The sequence below is a fragment of the Neoarius graeffei genome, chromosome 10 (assembly GCF_027579695.1).
Source record: "Neoarius graeffei isolate fNeoGra1 chromosome 10, fNeoGra1.pri, whole genome shotgun sequence".
Taxonomy (NCBI): domain Eukaryota; kingdom Metazoa; phylum Chordata; class Actinopteri; order Siluriformes; family Ariidae; genus Neoarius; species Neoarius graeffei.
Genome location: NC_083578.1, coordinates 60606301 through 60631486, shown reverse-complemented (window position 1 = coordinate 60631486; position 25186 = coordinate 60606301). Strand labels below are relative to the sequence as shown.

Here is a 25186-nt window from a genome sequence, read left to right as displayed (position 1 = left end):
GGATCAACGCAAACTTCTAACTCAGTCTGAACTAAACAGGCTAATAGCCAGGTATTTGGTTGAAAACATGCTGCCACTAACAACAGTTGAGTCGGACTCCTTTAGAGCACTCATAGCCCTGATACCGGCAAGAGCAGGGGTAGGCCCGCCTTGTCGAAAGACATTCTCTAAATACATTGACACCGAGTATGGCAAAATGAATGCAGAGCACCAAAAGACGTTTGAAGACTTTGAATATGTCTCTATCACAGCAGACATTTGGACTGCACACAATAAAAGTTATTTAGGCATAACTGCACACTGGATAACTCCACATAACATGGAGCAAGGGAAAGCGGCACTAGCATGCCGAAGATTCAAGGGTTGCTATACTCATGACCGCATCGCCGCTGAGCTTGACAGCATCCATTCATCCTTTGGGATAGCCCATAAAATTACATCAACTGTCACTGATAATGGCTCTAATTTCGTTAAGGCCTTCAAAAGGTACCAGCCAATTGAAATTGACTCTGATGTTGACGAGGATGATGAGGTGACTTTTACGAACATTAATGAGGTCTTGCAAAACTGTGAGGATGACGGTGGTGATGTTGTGATTTCTTTGCCACCACATCAGAGATGCGCATCTCACACTTTGAACCTTGTTTCATGCACTGATATAGACAAGTGGTTACTGTCTAGAGCAGAAACAAAAGTGGTATACAGAAGTGCGACCGCAAAGTGCGCAGCCTTATGGAATAAGGCCAGTCGTTCCACAGTGGCAGCAGAAACTGTAGATGATGTCATTGCCAAAAAACTCTTGGTTCCTTGCAGCACGCGATGGAATTCGTTTTATGATTCCATGGCACGATTGTGTGACATCCCAATGGTCTAACTAAACACCATCTCCTCCAAGTTTGGTCTAGCAGCCCTAATAGAACGGGAGCATAAATTCATTCGGGAGTATTGCACAGTCATGAGGCCACTCACAGTGGCCCTAGACATTCTTCAAGGGGAGGATAACTGCTTTTTTGGAACACTTCTACCCACATTGGAGACTTTAATGTTTAAGACAATGGAAGTGAAGAAGAATGGTCTGCAAATACTAGTGGAACTTCCAGAGGCAGTTGTCATGGTAAGGACTGTATTTAATTTCTACCTAAACAGTTGCATTTTTGCATTTATTTGTACCAGACATACAAATGATAGGAGAGCATAGTTTACTTTAAATAATTTTCATTATGAACAAATACAGTGGGGCAAAAAAGTATTTAGTCAGCCACCAATTGTGCAAGTTCTCCCACTTAAAAAGATGAGAGGCCTGTAATTTTCATCATAGGTACACTTCAACTATGAGAGACAGAATGGGGGGAAAGAATCCAGGAAATCACATTGTAGGATTTTTAATGAATTAATTGGTAAATTCTTTGGTAAAATAAGTATTTGGTCACCTACAAACAAGCAAGATTTCTGGCTCTCACAGACCTGTAACTTCTTCTTTAAGAGGCTCCTCTGTCCTCCACTCGTTACCTGTATTAATGGCACCTGTTTGAACTCGTTATCAGTATAAAAGACACCTGTCCACAACCTCAAACAGTCACACTCCAAACTCCACTATGGCCAAGACCAAAGAGCTGTCAAAGGACACCAGAAACAAAATTGTAGACCTGCACCAGGCTGGGAAGACTGAATCTGCAATAGGTAAGCAGCTTGGTGTGAAGAAATTAACTGTGGGAGCAATTATTAGAAAATGGAAGACATACAAGACCACTGATAATCTCCCTCGATCTGAGGCTCCACGCAAGATCTCACCCTGTGGGGTCAAAATGATCACAAGAGTGGTGAGCAAAAATCCCAGAACCACATGGGGGGACCTAGTGAATGACCTGAAGAGAGCTGGGACCAAAGTAACAAAGGCTACCATCAGTAACATACTACGCCGTCAGGGACTCAAATCCTGCAGTGCCAGATGTGCCCCCCTGCTTAAGCCAGTATATGTCCAGGCCCGTCTGAAGTTTGCTAGAGAGCATTTGGATGATCCAGAAGAGGATTGGGAGAATGTCATATGGTCAGATGAAACCAAAATAGAACTTTTTGGTAAAAACTCAACTTGTCGTGTTTGGAGGAGAAAGAATGCTGAGTTGCATCCAAAGAACACCATACCTACTGTGAAGCATGGGGGTGGAAACATCATGATTTGGGGCTGTTTTTCTGCAAAGGGACCAGGACGACTGATCCGTGTAAAGGAAAGAATGAATGGGGCCATGTATCGTGAGATTTTGAGTGAAAACCTCTTTCCATCAGCAAGGGCATTGAAGATGAAACGTGGCTGGGTCTTTCAGCATGACAATGATCCCAAACACACCGCCCGGGCAACGAAGGAGTGGCTTCGCAAGAAGCATTTCAAGGTCCTGGAGTGGCCTAGCCAGTCTCCAGATCTCAACCCCATAGAAAATCTTTGGAGGGAGTTGAAAGTCCGTGTTGCCCAGCAACAGCCCCAAAACATCACTGCTCTAGAGGAGATCTGCATGGAGGAATGGACCAAAATACCAGCAACAGTGTATGAAAACCTTGTGAAGACTTACAGAAAACGTTTGACCTCTGTCATTGCCAACAAAGGGTATATAACAAAGTATTGAGATGAACTTTTGTTGTTGACCAAATACTTATTTTCCACCATAATTTGCAAATAAATTCTTTAAAAATCAGACAATGTGATTTTCTGGATTTTTTTCTCATTTTGTCTCTCATAGTTGAGGTATGCCTATGATGAAAATTACAGGCCTCTCTCATCTTTTTAAGTGGGAGAACTTGCACAATTGGTGACTGACTAAATACTTTTTTGCCCCACTGTATTTAATGTAAAATTAAACAAAAGAACAAAAGAACAACATTAAATCATTAAATCATTAAACAAAAGAATTAGCCCTGGTTGCTAATGAGACAAAGGAATTAGCCGTGGTAGCTAATTCCACTAGCTTATAACATTACTAAATCCACTGAAATCTTGATGAGGTCAAAATATGTGTAATAATGAAATTAAAGGTGTTAGGAAGGATAGAGAAAGAGTATGCAATACCTATCTCTTAAAAACAACTGAGAGAACAATGTAGAACACAAGATCAGTGTGCACAATTAAACAGTTCCTGAGTTTAAATTCACACTACTTCATAAAGCTAATTCCTAAGACTAGTTTTGCCCAAAATGCCAGTCTTACTTCCAGTATCTTGCTTCTATGCAAGAATGCAGAGATGTTCCAAAACTTCTGGAGTTCACAGAGGTCGTGGAGGCTTCCGTGAAAGCACAGAGAATTTCTTGGTCCGAACTTCAGTGTTCGTGAGGAAAAGTCTCTGATCAAACAATGTGCACAGCGATTAAGTCAGAAGGAATCTGGTTGCTTCTAACTTTTAATTAAACTGCTTTGGGCTGCAGTCATAACGTTACTTATAATGAACAAATAAAAAAACCCGGTTGTAACTCAAAATGAATGAAACGGCGCACTTAAGTAGTTTTACCATGGCCAGTGGTATACGAAAGCACGCTGAACCTTCTTTTTTATGCAAAGCAGACGTCTTGATTTTAGATGTTCTGATGAACGGGTATCTCTTTACGTCTGGACGGCACGGAGGCCAGGACGAGAGAGAGCGAGCGGAAGCGTGGCTCAGTCACTTATGGAGTCAGGGAGGATGTGATGTACGTAATTAATCCCGCCCAGGCATGACATAGGTCATCGCGGAAGTTGGTTGATGGGATCTGTAGTTCTAAAAGAGACGGGCTGTACCTACACTATGTGGCAAATAACAGTGATTGATATTGTAACAGAGGCAGAGAGAATTACAACAGTTATTGAGATCTCTACTGTGAGAACAACATTGTGTACTGTATTGCATTATTAGAGGCCAGAGATAGCCATTGAGTTTTATTTTTTTGCCTGTTTACACATTTGGATGCCTTAGTGTTGTGTTCTACTGTATTGCACTTACTTTTTCAGTATTTTATTGAAAGCACCTCACATTGTTAAACTAATTATGCTACTTTTGTGAGGAAAAAAAAATGCTTGAAGTACAGTACATATGTCTGGCAGTTGTCTTAAGTTGCATACCAGTTTGATTTATTTAATATGCACTATGAAGAGTCTATATACATATATTTTATTATTATTTATTTTTTGGTACATTGCTTGACATGCATAATTTCATTTTTGACTCGTGTGATAGCCAGTTGCAGCTCTTGTTTAAGTTAAGTGAATAAATATCAAAAGTTCTAAAACATTTAGAAACTGAGTTTTATTCTATCATTAGTAACATAATTTTAATAACTACAAAAATATATTAAATTTGATAGATGTCTTATCTCACATTGTCCCACAAAAATATTAATATAGTGTAGATAACGTTACTAATTGGTTCTGTTAAGTGTCCATTTCAGTCATTAAACACATTTAACATTCACTTTTATTATGATTACACTAACTGAATTAGATTTTTTTTTTTGGGGGGGGGGGGGGGGGAACACAAAATGTAATGGAATAATTACTTTCCCTGGTAATTAGCTACTTTTATGACAAAGTAACTCAGTTACTAACTCAGTTACTTTTTGGGAAAAGTAACTAGTAACTATAACTAATTACTTTTTGAAAGTAACGTGCCCAACACTGTATGTGTGTATGTAAGGACAGGTTGATGGTCAATTTCGCTGGTACTTGTGACTAGTGACAATAAAGGGCTCATTCATTCATTCATAAAGATCAAGTTGTATGTTGTATGTATTTTGTTGTGGGGCGGCACGGTGGTGTAGTGGTTAGTGCTGTCGCCTCACAGCAAGAAGGTCTGGGTTCGAGCCCCGTGGCCAGCGAGGGCCTTTCTGTGTGGAGTTTGCATGTTGTCCGCGTGGGTTTCCTCCGGGTGCTCCGGTTTCCCCCACAGTCCAAAGACATGCAGGTTAGGTTAACTGGCGACTCTAAATTGACCGTGAGTGTGAATGGTTGTCTGTGTCTATGTCTCAGCCCTGTGATGACCTGGTGACTTGTCCAGGGTGTACCCCGCCTTTCGCCCGTAGTCAGCTGGGATAGGCTCCAGCTTGCCCGCAACCCTGCACAGGGATAAGCGGTTACGGATCATGGATAGGTGGATGTACTTTGTTGTTGCATTAAGAGTCAAAATGTCATGGTAATCTCAGGTATAAGCTTATAGAACTTAAAGGTTTTGAGTTACCTGCTTAGGAGTCTAGCAAATCAATCGTCAAACAAATCTCTCCAGTTAATTTTGAAATTGTGCCAATATTATCTCCTGCATTGCATACATCCTATCCTTCAGATCTTTCAGAACATATTTAGCTCTTTAAAACAACAGCAGCTCAGCAGAATAACAGTGGAGCATATGTGTTGATTTGATCAATGCAGACATTTAAACTGAGAGATATTTATGAGTACAGGAATGAGGTTTGACAACATTTATTACAGAGGGTTTAACACATATTATTACTGTTTATTTTTAGAATTAGATTGCCCTAGATCCCAGCTTACCCTGGCCTGTTTCTTCACTTCTCCATCTTTGAGTGCTTTTCTTTATTGTGCTTTAAAAGCATTAGTGGCTCATGGCCATTTTGATAAGGAGCATTGGGGTTTTATAACATTGTGCATTGTTTGAAATTCTCCCCTTTAGCAAAGCATCTAACTGGGGCATGACACTACAGATATTAAAGGCTGAAATAAATGACAATACTTCATATTTATAAATATTTGTGCATTGTTATAGATAATATCATAGAACACAAATTAAAGATTTAGACAAATCAAAAATTAAAGGAGAGTTAGACAGATCACAAATTAAAGGGAAAAACCAATGTAAAGTGTTTTAGGAAGGTGTTGGGTCACACTGAGGCTACGTTTACACTAGACCGTATCTGTCTCGTTTTCTTCACGGACGCACTGTCCGTTTACATTAACCCCCCTGAAAAAGCGGGGAAACGGGAATCCGCCAGCGTCCACGTATTCAATCTAGATCGTATCAGCTCCGGTGCAGTGTAAACATTGAGAATACGCGAATACGCTGTGCTGAGCTCTAGCTGGCGTCTCATTGGACAACGTCACTGTGACATCCACCTTCCTGATTCGCTGGCGTTGGTCATGTGACGCGACTGCTGAAAAACGGCGCAGACTTCCGCCTTTTATACTCTTTAATGAAAGGTGATACAAGTATGAAAATACTGCAAATACTGATGCAAATACTGCCCATTGTGTAGTTATGATTGTCTTTAGGCTTGCCATCCTTCCACTTGCAAGTAATAAGTGATATGCGCTGGGATCTCACACACAGCGGCTCAGTCCCGAATCGTGGCTTGTTCACTTCACTCGCGCGCTCTGTGAGCTGCGCAGGGCCGGAGTGCGCACCCTCCAGAGGGCACTCGCTGTTCAGGGCGGAGTGATTTGGAGCGCAGGATGCCTGCGGAGCCGAGCGTATCCGCGTATTGGTGTTGCTGTGTGCACGGCTAACGGTTTTAGTGTCAACGCGAATCATTTTAAGAACGTTAATCTGATGATCCGCTGATTCGACGTAATGTAAACGTAGCCTGAGACATTAGAACAGCTTCAAATGCACTGTAGTCTCTTAAACTGTATTGCTGGGTTTCAGTCACATGACTTTTCTTAACGGTTTTACTGGAAGTGAAATAGCTGGTGGTCTAAACGGCTGCCGTAGTGCAAACAACTACTGATAACTTATCAGAGTATGCTCGTAATCTAGAAGCCACTGCTCGCTTTAGATATATTCAGAAGATTGCTATGTGCAATGGAATCGACCCCTACAGTCTGGAAAGGAAAGATTTCTCATACTATCTTGAAAACTACCCTTTAGTCAAGTTCCCCGACATCTCGAACTATCTGGTTTTGCAGACATCCTTCTACACCGCAAAACAGATGAAAGCATGGAAGAGTATGGAGGCTTACAACTGTTTTGTATGTGGCTGGGGAAAGGACCTCTGTATCAAGTCGCTGCCGAATAAATCCTGTATTGTTTTTGCCAGTGTAATTATGTTTGTTTTAAGCTTTTTGTTCGCGTATTTACAATGAAGCACTGCCAGTTGAAGTGTAAACAAACAACAGTTCGCTTGATTCTCACTTGTGTTCGCTCTTATCTCTCAGGTAAATCATTCACAAAGATCATCAGAAACCCCTTTAAAGACCTGGATCTTAGTTAAACAAGATGGAGAAGTGATCACGGCTCATTGTAACTGTATGGCTGGGTAAGAATTTTGTCATGACCTTCATGCATATGGACTGTGTGAGGAGTGAGGAGTAAACAAAGAAACAGCTGGGGACTTTAGCGCTTTGTGGCTAAAAAAAGTACCATAAAATAACAACACATAGCAAGAAAAGTACTTGGAAAACACTAAGGACATAGCTGAGAGGGATATACAAACCTTTCACAAAGTGATCACTGCAAACCCAAGCATGCTTCGACTCGACTCCCTTCGATTTCAGTGAGAGGTTCAAAAGCCATCTTTCTCAACATCTTTTTGTGAAATCCTGTGTTTGTTCACCCTTTTTTATTAGTTCACTGGGAACCTTGAAGAAACTTTAAGATTCATGGTTTGATCGATTCAAACAACCTAAAACAACACAAGCATGAGGCATTTTTCATGTAAGCAATGCACCTCCTCCATACAAATGCTTTATCAACTGAGCTTTGGTAGACCACCAGCTAAAGTTTTGAATAACTAATGAGGCGGATGTGACGTCACGTGAAACCCAGCAATTGGATGGAAGGTCTAAGATAATTCGTAATAAAAAAATATTCTCTCAATTGGTAGTGAAGAGAGCATCCAAAATCTTGTATTGGTGTTTAATTGGATCTGGTGGCTGTGAAGGTTATGGCATATGATTATATCAAACCATTCATTGTGCCATCGTGTCCTGCAGATGGGGAAGGAATCATCCTGGAAGAGACCACTCCCATAAGGAGTGTTTCATCATAGTACTTGTATAATGGTGATCATACAGAATAACTTTGCATTGATTTGAAATGACTCTTGCCTCTTGTCTATTGTTAGCAAAATAACTGCCCCCTACAGCATGTCAGGGCAGCATGGTGGTGTAGTGATTAGCACTGTTGCCTCATAGCAAGAAGGTTCTGGGTTCGAGCCCAATGGCTGACGGGGGTCTTTCTGTGTGGAGTTTGCATGTTCTCCCCATGTCTGTGGGGGTTTCTTCTGGGTGCTCCAATTTCCCCTACAGTCCAAAGACATGCCCATAGGTGTGAATGGTTGAGAGGAGTAAATCTCTATAAAATAATCCAGTAGAAGGCAATGGAAAACCACTACTGTAATTCTTCCCTAGAAACTTGGACCTGCCATTAGGCAGAACACTAAAGAAGAAGAAGAAGACTGCATGTCACTCGTATAGTATTGAATTAATGGCTAATTGTGTTTTATAAGTGATAAGATTTAATACCCAGTGATTCATGGTCTTATCACAGTCTATGCAAATGTGATTGTCATATATCTTCTCATCAAGAGTTTATTCAGCATTTTCCAGATGGACAAATCAACCTGGCCATACTTCTCTCTTGCATATCAGGCTAAAGATTCATAAAATGGTGTTGGTGTTGATGAAAAAAGGATGCTTTTTGGAGCTTTTTCTACAAATAAACAGTCGAGGTAATTATGCATGAATACCTGAAAGTGCTTTGCTTTGACCTTTCCACACTGCTCATCAAAAATCTTTGCCATACACAGTGTATCAGACACACTGTGAACAATAAAGAGTGATTTGAACGATTTTCTCAGTACAGAACATCTGCAGAGAGACTCTGGACACCAAACTGTGATTCACTAACAGTAAAAGCAGCTCAACATTCACTCAGGCCCATCTCTATGATTGGACTAAAGGCTGTCATCAGAAAATTTTGTTTTTTTTCTTGCCAGTCAGAGAGAGAGAGAGAGAGAGAAAGAGAGAGATTTTTTCATGAGCTGTATTTGGTGCAACAATGTTTGTCTCTTGCATCTTCAAGTAAAGAGGCTGACATGTCAGAAGTAAACTTAATTACATCCTGGAAAAAAAAAGGCAGTGATAGTGAGGTGGAGGAGGGGGCTCAGACTGAACAGGAAGTTCTGAGAACAAGTACTGTACTGCTTAACAATGACCACTGACATTAAAAAAAATTGTAATATTTATGTATTATCCTTTTCAAAAGTGGGCTTATTTTTGAATACTTCATGACATTTTAGAACATTCCTTCAAAATTTTCATTTGAAAAACTTTCAGACAACCATGGAAGTGGCATTAAGAAGCACTAATGTTTTTTCATCACGGTGCTTTTGTTCAAATGTCTTTTCATGCCAAACGGCTGGTACACCACATCTAAAAACCAGGGAATCCAATAAATAAATAAATAAATAAATAAATAAGACTATTTTGATTTGAGAGGTAGTGGTGTGCATGGTACTTATTACCAACAAAAATTCAATTCATATTCATGCCCATGCATTAGCAGTTTTACTCAATAAAAAAAAACGGATTGAATGTCTTATACATGTGGCAAACATTTATCTGAGCTGTTTAAGCCACTGGTAATCAATTTCTTTGGAAGATGTGCAAATAGAGGCACTAAAAGTACACACTTGGCACAAATATAATTGTTTCATTCTCACTTTACAACTTTCTACAACCTTAGCTTTTAGTATTCATTTTTGCTGCTTTATTAATGAACACACAAACAGTACTTATACCCATATTTTAAGTTCGTTTCTTAGACAAGTATATTTTTTTAAGTTTGTTACCTTGTTAACAGTTTCGGCGAGAATCTCCCGCCTTCTTCTTATGTTGCTTCTGTTAACAAGGTAACAAACTTAAAAAATATACTTGTCTAAGAAACGAACTTAAAATATTTGTAATAGTTAGACATAATGAACATCCACTACGTAGTACTTATACCCTTTGCAAAATTTGCCACAGGTTTTTTTTTTATTCCTTTTAAGGTAATCTATTACAAACTTCACAAAAACCATGAAAATGATGACAGCAATGCTTTACGTTTGGTTTGGAAAATTGTTCATCATGCATATTAACCGAGCTGTAGAGAGGCGTAAAAGAGAAAGAAAGCAGAGACTTGGAAAATTAAGCCAAAACAATGAGCTGGGTCATATTGAAAAGCTGCACTGGATGACTTCTCACTGTAGGGCTGGACACGAGAAGGAAGAAGCAGGTTTCACAAAACCCTTCAGGGGTTTTTTTGTTTGTTTTTTTGTTCCCCCCCAGCATGCACATCTCATAGAGCAAGCACTGACACTTGATGGGTGGCACCTTGTCAAAGAAAATAATTCTGGTACTAATTTGTCTCTACATACCTTGTATAATTTTTCAGTTGTCCTTGTCTCCTCAAGCAGATATTCTTTCTTTGAAAAGGTTGTGACTAAGTCAGTATCTAGTGATGAAAGAATTTTTTGCTCATCTTCATTATGAACTGAGTCCAGTATCCAGTTCATGTCCAGTAGCATGTGAATATATACAACAAAAATTTATACAAAATCAAGAACACATTAAAATCAAAACAACAAAAAATGAGCCCAACAAAACAAACAAATGCACTGAAATGACTAATGATTCATTCATGCTTTTTCCTGGTAAAAGTTTACCAAAATAATGTACAAGACTGGGGTGGGTTTCCCAAAATCATCGTAGCACAAAGATCATTGTTAAATGGTAGCGTGAACAGCACAATGAACACTCTCTCTCCTAATTAAGATGCTCTTAGCATTAAGAGGCTTTTGGGAAACCTGCCCCTACTTAGTATCAGTTGGCCAATGAAGTGAAAATACTATATATGTTCATTGTAACTGAACTGATACAAAAGTGATTGTTGAAAAGGTACCCTCTAAAGTAAACCAACCGCTTTGATCATACACACTTTCAGAGGTTCACAAGATCATTTTCAGGACTAGGCTAGCTGCAAACAGTAACATAAGGCTATTTAACATGCATATCCTTATTAAACATTTATGAGACATCAGTTATTGCACCCAATTTATATCAAAACATCAATAAAGATCATAACTTAGGGAGGGAAAATAATCTGCCATGAGGTCAGGATGTCAAACACACAGGTCACGCTATCAAGCAGACCTTTGATTTATGGACTAATTGCATTCCATGAACTGAAAGGTCACGCTAAACCAAATGAAGCCAGTGCTGAAAGGAATTGGAAAATCCTATGCAACTAATTAAATTATCATATGTTAACTAATTGTTTGAGTCTAGCCTTCCATAATTCAAGAAAAGCAGCTTCTCTTCAATCTCTAACTCATAGTTGTCAATGACGATTTTAATAGAAAAGTGAGAGCTCAAAGTTTAAAATGCATTAAAAATGTGGGCAAAATTCCAGCATTGTTTGGGATGCACATCGGAATATGGCAGTGAACGCGATTAAGCCCTGCTGTTTATCAAGAGGGTTGATGCACCATAAGTCTCCCAGTAAGCACCTATTCTAACATAACACATCTAATTTTAACTGTCAAAAACAAAATAAGAGTATTAACAATTACTACAGTTTTGCTAGTGAATTGAACATGGGCCTTTGTGTATTCTTAAAAAATTTAGATGAAAATGACCAAAGATACCAAGAACTTGCAAGATGTTAACTAGTCTGAACTATAATTGTGCTCTTTGAAGCATATCCTGTGATCTATAATGTTATATATTTATGTTGCTTTAGAAATTTTAGACCATTAAGAAAACACTTGTGCTTTTCATGCACTTGGGTTTATGGGTTCTGTTAAATGATCTTTTTATACCTGAATATATTTCTGTATTTTCTCAAAACCCTAAATCTGCACTGAGAAGCCACCTTGAAAGTTTTACTCATAATTCCACAAATCTCAAAAACAGCAGTCCAGAAATGTGTCTCCAAATTAACACAATGTGAACATATTACAAGCCTATCGAGAGCATTGTACAGTTAAATTCATCTGATACTGCAACCACTAGTATTTGTCTATCTTATTCTCTCCATGGCATATCTTTACAAATTCGATAACCAACTGACGTGCCCTGGAACATTAATCTGTCATAAAATGGTGGTGTTATAAGCCTACTTGTATCTTATTTATAACATACAGACTCCTAAAGTAAGTTTATACATCTCAAATTATGTAGTACAGACAGTGAACAAACTACAAAATCAAAAACAAAACTAGACTCAAAAGAATATTCAGGTCTTGTCCAAGCATTAACATATTTTTCATACTGAACAGATTTTAAACCCAAACGTGTTCTTACCACAAACAAATCAGCTAAAGTCAAATCAGGTGTCACTGGTTGTTGTTGTTGTTGTTGTTCAGATTCTGAAGGGATCGTGAGCCATACCCTGTAGTCATTGCTTGTTTATTTGTGCTGTATAGCATGTCCACCTGTAGAGAGACTGCTGGACTGATTGTGAAAAGATCCAGATGTGGAGAGGGAAGCGATGGCCACAGCCTGTTCACTCTGGTCTGATCTGGGCCTGTGTAAACTCAGATAGTGGAGGTTGGGCTAAGTACAGAAGGGCTACAGTCTGGTGGAGTCTGGTTGGGTTTGATGCCTCTTGATTTCATGTAAGAGATCAACTGATCAGGTATCTCTGCCAGGACATCTTTGGCTAGCCGTGCCATACTGAGGATATGGTTCCCTGTTCGGTCCATGTAGTCCCGGAATGGCACAAACTGTTGTGACACAACAAACAGGTAAATGCAGCTTGTTCCTGCATCCCTGAGACCATGTTGAATTGAAACAAACACAAGCAGCAAGAACTGAAAGTATTTTGGTTATTAAAGACAGTGGGCTATTTCTTCACACACGCACACGCACACACAAGCTTTCATTTGATGTTTCAAATGTTGTACGTCTAAGAGAACCCATTTACACCTGGTCATTTGTATCCTGATTATAATCACATGCATTTACACTTGTAGTCAAATGCATCTCTGGTCAGCTAGATTGCAATTCTCCAGCTGTATTTAGCAATGACATGCAAATTATCTCATTATAATTGAACATGTGGTAACACCTACTGTGAGCAGTCAAATGTGGCTTGGAGAGACAGATATACAGTGGTGCTTGAAAGTTTGTGAACCCTTTAGAATTTTCTATATTTCTGCATAAATATGACCTAAAACATCATCAGATTTTCACACAAGTCCTAAAAGTAGATAAAGATAACCCAGTTAAACAAATGAGACAAAAATATTATACGTGGTCATTTATTTATTGAGGAAAATGATCCAATATTACATATCTGTGAGTGGCAAAAGTATGTGAACCTTTGCTTTCAGTATCTGGTGTGACCCCCTTGTGCAGCAATAACTACAACTAAACATTTCCAGTAAGTGTTGATCAGTCCTGCACACCGGCTTGGAGGAGTTTTAGCCTATTTCTCCGTACAGAACAGCTTCAACTCTGGGATGTTGGTGGGTTTCCTCACATGAACTGCTCGCTTCAGGTCCTTCCACAACATTTTGATTGGATTAAGGTCAGGACTTTGACTTGGCCATTCCAAAACATTACATTTATTCTTCTTTAACCGTTCTATGGTAGAATGGCTTGTGTGCTTAGGGTCATTGTCTTGCTGCATGACCCACCTTCTCTTGAGATTCAGTTCATGGACAGATGTTCTGACATTTTCCTTTAGAATTCACTGGTATAATTCAGAATTCATTGTTCCATCAATGATGGCAAGCCGTCCTGGCCCAGATGCAGCAAAACAGGCCCAAACCATGATACTACGACCACCATGTTTCACAGATAGGATAAGGTTCTTATGCTGGAATGCAGTGTTTTCCTTTCTCCAAACACAACGCTTCTCATTTAAACCAAAAAGTTCTATTTTGGTCTCATCCATCCACAAAACATTTTTCCAATAGCCTTCTGGCTTGTCCACGTGATCTTTAGAAAACTGCAGACGAGCAGCAATGTTCTTTTTGGAGAGCAGTGGCTTTCTCCTTGCAACCCTGCCATGCACACCATTGTTCACTGTTCTCCTGGTGGTGGACTCATGAACATTAACATTAGCCAATGTGAGAGAGGCCATTAGTTGCTAGAAGTTACCCTGGGGTCCTTTGTGACCTCGCAGACTATTACACGCCTTGCTCTTGGAGTGATCTTTGTTGGTTGACCACTCCTGGGGAGGGTAACAATGGTCTTGAATTTCCTCCATTTGTGCACAATCTGTCTGACTGTGGATTGGTGGAGTCCAAACTCTTTAGAGATGGTTTTGTAATCTTTTCTTGCCTGATGAGCATCAACAATGCTTTTTCTGAGGTCCTCAGAAATGTCCTTTGCTCGTGCCATGATACACTTCCACAAACATGTTGTGAAGCTCAGACTTTGATAGATCCCTGATCTTTAAATAAAGCAGGGTGCCCACTCACACCCAATTGTCATCCCATTGATTGAAAACACCTGACTCTAATTTCACCTTCAAATTAACTGCTAATCCTAGAGGTTTACATACTTTTGCCACTCACAAATATGTAATATTGGATCATTTTCCTCAATAAATAAATGACCAAGTATAATATTTTTGTCTCATTTGTTTAATTGGGTTCTCTTTATCTACTTTTAGGACTTGTGTGAAAATCTGATGAGGTTTTAGGTCATATTTATGCAGAAATATAGAAAATTCTAAAGGGTTCACAAACTTTCAAGCACCACCGTATTTACACTTGGATAACATTTAACTAAAATGCATCTCAGACCTCCTGAAGTGATTGGTGTGATCAGATTTAAATCTCTTTCAAAGGTAACATGGGTGCATTTACTTTTTCATTTTTTGATATAAATATTCTCTATTCTGATTTTGTCTTGTGATAGATGGCCTGCTCCTAACCAAAAACCCAGATTCATAATAGCATCATGGTCATGGTTGTAATTTTTAGACCTTTTTAGACCTAAATACCGGTTCTCTGACAGTTGACTGACAAGTGTGTCAAATAGCAAATGATCAAATGGTGTACAGTATAATGGTAAAGTACACCTGAAGCTGTCATTTCAAGGTCATAGGCAATGGTCAGAGGTGAAACGTAGAATATCAACTTTATTGTCTCGAAGAACGACCCAAAAAGTGAATTCAATCTTCTTAGTGTCTAATTTGCACCCTAAAATTGAATAAAATGGTTAAAATATACTGTTTTGCCCAATTTCTGAAGGTTTGTTTACATCTCACTTATGTGCACTTTCACCGCCAGGGGACAGTCATTATGATGTCATTTAAGCCAAACAGACTGGGAGCAGTTCTGTGTTTACTTGCGAACCAAGCACACGTGTACGGACATTGGTTGTGAAAGGCTGTGTAAAATGTCTGAAAGTGATAGCGATTTTGGAATAGGAACTCTCCAAATTGAATATCGAGAGGTGAAACCATATACGTATGAACCTATGGCCGTTGTGAAGCAGTCAGTGAATGTGGCTCACTGGTTTGACCGTGCAGCCTCGGAATCGGACAGCGACTCGGCCGACTCTGATTGCAGTGACCCCAGACCTCAAAAAGACTTGCGCCCAAACGATTTATCCTGATAGTTATGATAAATTCCTACTTTCATCGTAATACTAAATAAGAGCCCTTTTGAAGAATAATTAAACCGCCCTCCCTAGTGGATATAGGTAACGATTACTTGACAGTGCGCCAGTAGGCCACATTAGCCTGCCATCCACAGCATTATACTATTTATAGCCTACTCTAAGCGAAGAAATATCCCTTTGTCTCATTTCCACAAAGATTGTACAGGATCCCTCAGGATTCTTGACTTGTCAATTGCAAGCAAAAGTAAAAATGTTTACCTCCAATCTTCTCCTTTTTGCTTGAGCATTGCTGCTCCGTTTCTTCTTTGACTACTTGATTTTGTTTCACGCGCACAATCCACTCTCTCTGCCTCTTCTCCTCTTTCGGAAAAAGCCAACCCTCTGGTTTCACGTGCACAATCCACTCTCTCCACCTCTTCTCCTCTTCTGGAAAAAAAACAACCCTCTGGCTTCACATGCACAATCCACTCTCTCCGCCTCGTCTCCTTTTTCGGAAAAAGCCAACCCTCTCGCTCCGCCTCTTCTCCTTTTTCGGAAAAAGCCAATCCTCTCGCTCCGCCTCTTCTCCTTTTTCAGAAAAATCCAACCCTCTCACTCCGCTTCTTCACCTCTTCCAGAAAAAGTCAATCCACTCTCTCCTCCTCTTCTCCTCTCTCGGAAAAAGGTAAAAACTTCTTCCTGAACCGGTCCCGTTGTTACAGTTCACTGCACAACAATAAGGCATGGGGTTTTTCTTTGGAAATTCCTGAACGCATGTCTGCACTCAAGCCGAATGGCAATGCAAGTAAATGGAAGTGGACTCAACTCAAGCAGTTTGTTTGTCTTGAATGACGTGATGCACTGAGTGGTCACGAAAATCGCCTAACAGAAATTCGCCGCGATCCGCACTAACTTATTTTAATTATTACTTATTAACCATACTTCTTGGGACCAGAAGAAAATTACAGAGGGTTTTTTAACATATAAAGTTTCAAATGTGCATAAATTGAAAACCGTTGCCTATGACCTTTAAACTATTAAAATCACCACATATATAAATTATTTATGTTGCCTTAAGAAAGGCTACAAGAAGCTATGAAACCCACAGCTTTACTTTGTAAAGTATAAGGATCTATGAATATGCATCAAGATCCAAACTGGCAGCTTCCTTATGTCCTCTTTATACAACAGTTACAGTAGTTCCGGTCCACTAATTTGATTGGTCGAGAGGCATTCCTAGAGGACATGGCATCAGTGGAAATGGTGAATGATACTTTTCAGGAATATAACTTTTGACTTAAAAAATGAAAACTTGTGAGATGAAGATGAAAAGAAAGAAGGGACACCAATTTTACTGGAAGCACCTTTAACAAGAATGTACAAATGAATGTGAGCTAGCCAACTAGCTGATGTACTATAAAGTTAGTGTGGCTTCTTCTGGATTTATTTCCACTACTGCAGCAAAAATAAAAAGAACATTTGAAATGTCACTCAGTATTAATGTCTTGTTTATAGAACTGTTGTATAAAAGCAATATGGAACTGGCAATTGTGCAGTTATGAATATTCGCACCAAATTATAACCATGCCAATATTTAATACAACCACATTTTTTCTTGTGCAATATTGCTTAGTTCTAACTCAGTAACACAAAAACACACTACCCTGATGTACATAATATCACCACATTGAAACATTGTGACATGTACAACCCCGATTCCAAAAAAGTTGGGACAAAGTACAAATTGTAAATAAAAACGGAATGCAAGAATTTACAAATCTCAAAAACTGATACTGTATTCACAATAGAACATAGACAACATATCAAATGTCGAAAGTGAGACATTTTGAAATTTCATGCCAAATATTGGCTCATTTGAAGTTTCACGACAGCAACACATCTCAAAAAAGTTGGGACGGGGCAATAAGAGGCTGGAAAAGTTAAAGGTACAAAACAGGAACAGCTGGAGGACCAAATTGCAACTCATTAGGTCAATTGGCAATAGGTCATTAACATGACTGGGTATAAAAAGAGCATCTCGGAGTGGCAGTGGCTCTCAGAAGTAAAGATGGGAAGAGGATCACCAATCCCCCTAATTCTGCGCCGACAAATAGTGGAGCAATATCAGAAAGGAGTTCGACAGTGTAAAATTGCAAAGAGTTTGAATATATCATCATCTACAGTACATACTGTAATATCATCGAAAGATTCAGAGAATCTGGAAGAATCTCTGTGCGTAAGGGTCAAGGCCAGAAAACCATACTGGGTGCCCGTGATCTTCGGGCCCTTAGACGGCACTGCATCACATACAGGCATGCTTCTGTATTGGAAATCACAAAATGGGCTCAGGAATATTTCCAGAGAACATTATCTGTGAACACAATTCACCGTGCCATCCGCCGTTGCCAGCTAAAACTCTGTAGTTCAAAGAAGAAGCCGTATCTAAACATGATCCAGAAGCGCAGACATCTTCTCTGGGCCAAGGCTCATTTAAAATGGACTGTGGCAAAGTGGAAAACTGTTCTGTGGTCAGACGAATCAAAATTTGAAGTTCTTTATGGAAATCAAGGACGCCGTGTCATTCGTACTAAAGAGGAGAAGGACGACCCAAGCTGTTATCAGCGCTCAGTTCAGAAGCCTGCATCTCTGATGGTATGGGGTTGCATTAGTGCATGTGGCATGGGCAGCTTACACATCTGGAAAGACACCATCAATGCTGAAAGGTATATCCAGGTTCTAGAGCAACATATGCTCCCATCCAGATGACGTCTCTTTCAGGGAAGACCTTGCATTTTCCAACATGACAATGCCAAACCACATACTGCATCAATTACAGCATCATGGCTGTGTAGAAGAAGGGTCCGGGTACTGAACTGGCCAGCCTGCAGTCCAGATCTTTCACCCATAGAAAACATTTGGTGCATCATAAAACGGAAGATACGACAAAAAAGACCTAAGACAGTTGAACAACTAGAATCCTACATTAGACAAGAATGGGTTAACATTCCTATCCCTAAACTTGAGCAACTTGTCTCCTCAGTCCCCAGATGTTTACAGACTGTTGTAAAGAGAAAAGGGGATGTCTCACAGTGGTAAACATGGCCTTGTCCCAACTTTTTTGAGATGTGTTGTTGTCATGAAATTTAAAATCACCTAATTTTTCTTTTTAAATGATACATTTTCTCAGTTTAAACATTTGATATGTCATCTATGTTCTATTCTGAATAAAATATGGAATTTTGAAACTTCCACATCATTGGATTCAGTTTTTATTTACAATTTGTACTTTGTCCCAACTTTTTTGGAATTGAGGTTGTATTATACAACTATGTATGATTCAACCTGATCATCACAATAAAAATGTGTCAGAACAGTAGCTTCAGTAATCAACTTGCAGTTACTCTTATTCTTCACTGCTATAGTATAACTGCCCTATACAGTGTCTTGCAAAAGTATTCATCCCCCTTTTTGTTTATCCTGTTTTGTTGTATTACAAGCTGGAATTAAAAGGGATTTTTTTTTTTGGGGGGGGAGGGTTAGCACCATTTGATTTACACAACATGCCTACAACTTTAAAGGTGAAAATTGTTGTTTAAGTATGACACAAAAAATTAAGATGACAAAATAGAACTCAAACAGGTTTTCCTCCAGAATTGCCCTGTAATTTAGTGCCATCCGTCTTTCCTTCAGTCCTAACCAGCTTTCCTGTCCCTGCAGATGAAAAACATCCCCACAGCATGATGCTGCCACCACCATGTCTCACTGTAGGAATGGTGTTCTCAGGGTGTTGGGTTTGCGCCACACATGGCATTTCCCATGATGGCCAAAAAGATCAATTTTAGTCTTATTTGACCAGAGAATCTTCTTCCATGTGTTTGGGGAGTCTGCCACATGCTGTTGGGCAAACTCCAAACATGTTTTCTTAAGCAATGACTTTTTTCTGGCCACTCTTCCATAAAGCCCCGCTGTGTGGTTTAAATTGATCCTACGGACAGATACTCCCATCTCTGATGTGGATTTTTGCAGCTCTTTCAGTGTTATTTTTGGTGTCTTTGTTGCATCTCTGATTAATGCCCTCCTTGCCTGGTCTATGAGTTTTGGTGGGCAGCCTTCTCTTGTCAGGTTTGTAGTGGTGACATATTCTTTCCATTTTGCTATAATGGATTTAATGGTGCTCCCTGGAATATTCAAAGGTTGCGTTATTTTTTATAATCCAACCCTGATCTATACTTCTCCACAACTTTGTTTCTGACCTGTTTGGAGTGCTCCTTGGTTTTCATGTTGCTTGCTTAGTAGTGTAACAGAGTCAGGGTCCTTCCAGAACAGGTTGATTTATACAGACATCATGTGACAGATCATGTGACACTCTGATTGCACACAGGTGGATCTTAATCAACTTATTATGTGACTTATGAAGTGAATTGGTTGGACCAGCTCTTATTTAGGGGGTGAATACCTATGCACACTCCAGATTTCTGTTTTTTCATCTTAATTATTGTTTGCGTCACAATAAAAAAAATTGCACATTTAGAGTTGTAGGCATGTTGTGTAAATCAAATGGTGCTAACCCTCCAAAAATCCATTTTAATTCCAGCTTGTCATGCGGCAAAACAGGACAAACACCAAGGGGGATGAATACTTTTGCCAGATACTGTATTGTATTGTACTGTAGGCCATGTTAGCACTAGCTAAATAGCTAATCCAACTTTCACATAAGTGAAAACGAGTAAAACTTAATTATCTGAGTCTTAATTTTACATTGTCACATTCTCAGCAGTTTATAGAACTTCACATAATGCCCGAACTGTTAATATTTCAATTAGCTTTCCAAAGCAACCTAGCTTTTAAGGACTTTTAAGAAGCTAAATTATCCCAGTTACCATATCCTCCTGTTATCCTCCAGTAAGTATCATATTATATAAGGCTTTGAACCTTTTTTTTTTTTTTTTTGGGGGGGGGGCTCATGTGTAGTTCTCCCTAATCAGTTTTATATGGAAGTACTTCGAATCAAAGTAAAATGTAAAATTGATACTTTTTTATACAAATACCTATCTATATACAGATGAAAGAACATCAAAGAGGGATTAACCCTTTCAAAAAAGAATATTTTAAAAGTGCAAGTGTCTTTATGTAGTAGAAACTATATGAGCAATACTACCTGAACAATGTCCCTTTCTGCCAGCTTCCCTCTTGAGGATATTCTGATATCATCACCATCCAACTCAACCATGGCTGAAAAGATAAGTTTATGAGTCATCATATTACCATGTCAACATTATCCAAAATTAAAAAAAATATATTATCCTGAATGTAATGAAAATGTGCTCTGAAGGCAGATGGTGCTCCATGCTCATTACATTCGACAGCTGTGAACTCAGTGCAAATCCAGCAGGTTGACATCTGCTTATTAGCCAAAACCTCCAAACCTCAACAATTAGTGGATGTCTAATCCCAAAACTCCCTTATTATTTGGCTCCAATCATAGGAGCATGGCTGCAAAACTCAAGTTTTAGCTTAGAGCATTAAACTTTTAAAGAGACTGGTGTTTGAAGTGCAAAAGAGGCACAGGGATCTTCATTCTTACCATCAAACTCAGCCTGACCAACTCCAACAATTATGATGGACATTGGGAGTTTAGCTGCCTGTAAGAAGAAATAAATTAAGAATAACAAAAAGGTACTGGGGGGGATTCAATGCAATAACTATATAAATGATAATAGTTTGAATAAATATTAATCACATCTAATTTAATTCTAATATAAGCGCACATTTTATATTGCCAGACTTTTATGGAAAAAGTAATTTAATTGGTAGATAGTCAATGTCACAATCAGTGTACAATGTTTAGTACTGTAACTATAAACTTGAGAAGTTGATTATAACATGTTGCCAGATTGTCCTTGAGTAGAATCATCAACGATGGGGTCTTTCAATAGCATCTCGCGTCTAGACTACTGTCTTTAAATACAAACAACAGTACAAGCTCAAAAGATTTTGATAGAAAATGCAGAAAGTGTTTTCCTTTCCTCTGAAATGTACTGTAATAGGATGTAACATAAAAGCAAGAGATGAATTATAAATAAAAAATAAAAAAGAATAATACAATGATGTATATGAATGACAAGACACAAAGCATTGGAATAAACATCAAATAACAGTCAAGGATATCACACATGAATAGTTATATTTATCACATTAATCACTGCAAATTTGTTTCAACTTGAAAAAAATGTCTTTCCCCCTCATTGTTTCGAAGCTTATTAAAATCCAGCACATCCAATTATGTTGCATTTTATTGAAACATTTTATTATTTTATTTTATTTACATAATGAAGCTACAAGATGCTAAATCAAGGACATAAATTCATAACATGTACCTGGGAGGAAGTAAGAGTGAAGAGTGAAAAATAAAATAAAAAAAAAATAACTTAAAAGTCGAAGTCTTAAATCTAAAAACCGATTAACTTTGGATTTTTTTTTTTCAAAATTTAGTACTGTTAGATGCGTTTAAAAGTTTCAATGTCTTCAACTCATCTTACTTCAGATATGTGTATTTTATCATGCTTTTAAGTCACAATTTTATTTTTATTTTTTTAAATGCCAATGTTTTGGTTAATTGAGTGTGCGCTTCTGTAAATAAAATGTGCCCATGGTTTAAATGAACAGTAGTCTGTGGATCTGCTATGCTTATTGCAAACTAAGTTTGTGTAGTTTAATTATATCCAAAATTTAAGTTATGGATAAATTCAATACACCTGTCTACTGTAACTGTCAGTGGTGCTAGATTTAAAACTGCTTGTGGCTTGAGCCAATATCATGCAATAAAAAGGGCATAAGTCCAAAGTCTGAATTGTAACCAGGGCATAGGGCAACTCCACCCAGCATCCGCAATCTTCACATAACTCTCTGAAGAGTAGCTCAACTCTGAACACCATCCTAAAAATGATCTAAAAAACCCTCCAAAACTGTATAATTTGCACTGGTTGTGCAACTTCTATCATCTGAGGATAATTGAGAAAAATCCGAAAGGTAATTAGCCACATGGATTCCATTAAAAAAGATGTATCCATTATTATCTAATGATTCTATTGGTTAATAGAAATCATTAGGGCAAATGTCATAATGAGGTGGGGTTTTTTTCTTTTCATAAGTAGTGTCATTACATTAATGTGTTATTCAGGCTCAGTGTAGGTGCTGTATCTGCAGGAAGTATGGTGCTTAACTGCCAAGACAGGCTGCCCATTATTAGGTAATGGAAAAAAGTGAAAAATACTCTGAAAACTACTCTGATAAGGGCATAATAGGATGTGGTTAAGGCATTTTGATTTTTTTTCTCAATACAGAAGAGGTCTATGAGCGCTCAATGGAACTGCATAAACATGCAATCAAAATTTATGGGAGGCACAACCCCATCTTCACAAAAAACATACACACACAAAGCCCTTTTTTCAGTCCTTTCAATCAGCAAGACGAGTCAGTCTTCAGCTCACACACAATCACAAGCCTGTGCACAAGCACAGCTGTCTAGAGGACTTAAACAATTTTCAACATTAATTGTGGCAATAACATTATAGCCATATTAACATACACAATTTGCTCTCTATTAAATGTTCTTTATATTCATATATGACATACTGTAAGTAACTATAATACTGCCCAGTAAATGGAACAACAACAACAACAATAATAATAATAATAATAATAATAATAATAATAAATCATATATAAATCTACACTCGCCAAAGACTACAGTAAATATACAAAAACCTTATTTGCTGTTAAACAAGATAATTAACCAATTTACACGATAATGTAATTTGCTATGGACCAGAAAAAACATGGAAGAATAGATATCAGTTATTATTCTATCCACATTCACTGGATATGAGCAACCATGCAATCTGATTGGCTACTCTACTACTAGGCTATCAGCTCATATACTGTGAGTAGAGAAAAACAAAATGGCAGAGCATGCTGCTGAACCAACCGACGATGAAATAAAAACTCTACTCAAAAATAAAACCCCCAAAAATACAAAAAAAAGCAATAAAATATGGAATAAAAGCATTTGATGGTAAAAACGTATCTTTTTTGTTTAATTTTTCAAGGATTATTATTATAGCATTTTTCACAAATTGCTACTGTCATTTCATCGGTTTGTTTACATTCTAAGCAGAAATTAGTTAGTCAGACGGTTTGTAGAAAGTTTTTATTTATCGAATTTGTAAAAAATAAAAATAAAAATGCTTTGTTTCTCAAAATCCAGTGAATGTATATAGAATAAAAACTCAATCTCATCATACATGGATTCTAGCCAACTTGGGGCTCCGTGCCTCATCAGCTATCAGCTCATGTACAACTCGATTTCGTGGAATAACTGTTAAACAGTTCGAGATTATAGTCTCTTGATTTGTGCACTGGGAAGACATTGGCCCATTTTTTTTCTTTTGGACAGTTTTACAGTATAAATGCAAATGGCTTAAAAAAAACCCTGCAAGAATTATAGCTTGAACTACAGAAGAACTAATCTCAGTATGCAAAGGTGCAGAATTTTACAAGGTGCACATGATTTCCAATTTCCAAACCATTTAGTTTGAAATGACTATTGAGAGCCTCTTGGCATTTATGATTAAAAGCTTGCAATTACTTTTTTAAAATGATATCAACGATGGCCAATAAAAGAGAAATTATACAAAATAAGTATATGAGAGGTCATAAGAAAATTGAGATATCTTCCCAAGTTTTGGACTGTATTTTTACAGACATAGCCAGAATAATTTTTGGCAAATCAAACAAGAAATTATGAGGGTAGCAGTAGGTCAGTGTTCTTGGAAAAGCTTTCAGGGGCCAGAGTTCATAATTGAGAGAAAAACACACACACGTGCGCACACACACACACAAACAAATAATCTTTTACTGCCCCTACAGCAATGCCACAAGCTTTTTCATTGCTCAAGCTCTTGTTTTTGTTGGTGCTAAAATTCTGAATCTCACACAGTGAAATTTACACAAAGTATCGATTCATTTATACACTTAGTACAATAAGCATAGAATCATTAAAAAAACACACACACATGTTCAAATCATGACCATGGTATTATAATGTATTAGTATTCATTCTTAACCCAGATAATAATTAAGTTGCAAAATGTAAAATGCTGGCATGTACATGAGATACACAAACCCACTGTTCTGCTTATTCATTATAAGAACTTTCATGGTCAAGTGCTCCAATCTCTCATCAATAAATGAGCACAAGGAACAACTGACAGCAGAGCAATCCATTTAAAAAGGTTAACAAACAGCAACATTTTTCAAACTTAGGAATATACATAAATGAGGCCTTTCCAAGGCTGTCCCTCTGACATGTGGAGAGAGAGAGAGAGAGAGAGAGAGAGAGAGAGAGAGAGAGAGAGAGAGAGATTCAGGACTGGAACAAATGAATTAGGGTGCAGTCACTGATTCTGTCACCTTGGACTGTCAGGTCAGGAAATCCTTCTGCATAATTTAACCAACAGCTGTGGAGAGGAGAAGAGCTTCACAGAGCAAAGTGCCCAATTTAATTTACTCCACATAAAAAAAAGACTGGCTAGAGAGAAGAAGAAGAAAGATTTTACTTGATGCTGAGCATATTCAGAATGTGATCTGCCCTAATCTACAGAGGTGCTTGAAAGTTTGTGA

General features: G+C 38.3%; 1 protein-coding gene across 2 annotated transcripts in view; it reads right to left on the bottom strand.

The window, feature by feature from the left end:
* Window positions 1–12483: 12483 nt before the first annotated feature.
* cpne5a (copine Va) overlaps window positions 12484–25186 on the bottom strand; it is a 251172-nt gene continuing 238469 nt past the window's right edge. For both annotated transcript variants that reach the window (XM_060931999.1, XM_060931998.1), the window contains 3 exons: window positions 21090–21147; window positions 20664–20737; window positions 12484–12672 (listed from right to left, as the gene is read on the bottom strand). In XM_060931999.1, the coding sequence (XP_060787982.1) occupies window positions 12484–12672; window positions 20664–20737; window positions 21090–21147 (321 nt within the window). The remainder of the gene's footprint in view (window positions 12673–20663; window positions 20738–21089; window positions 21148–25186) is intronic.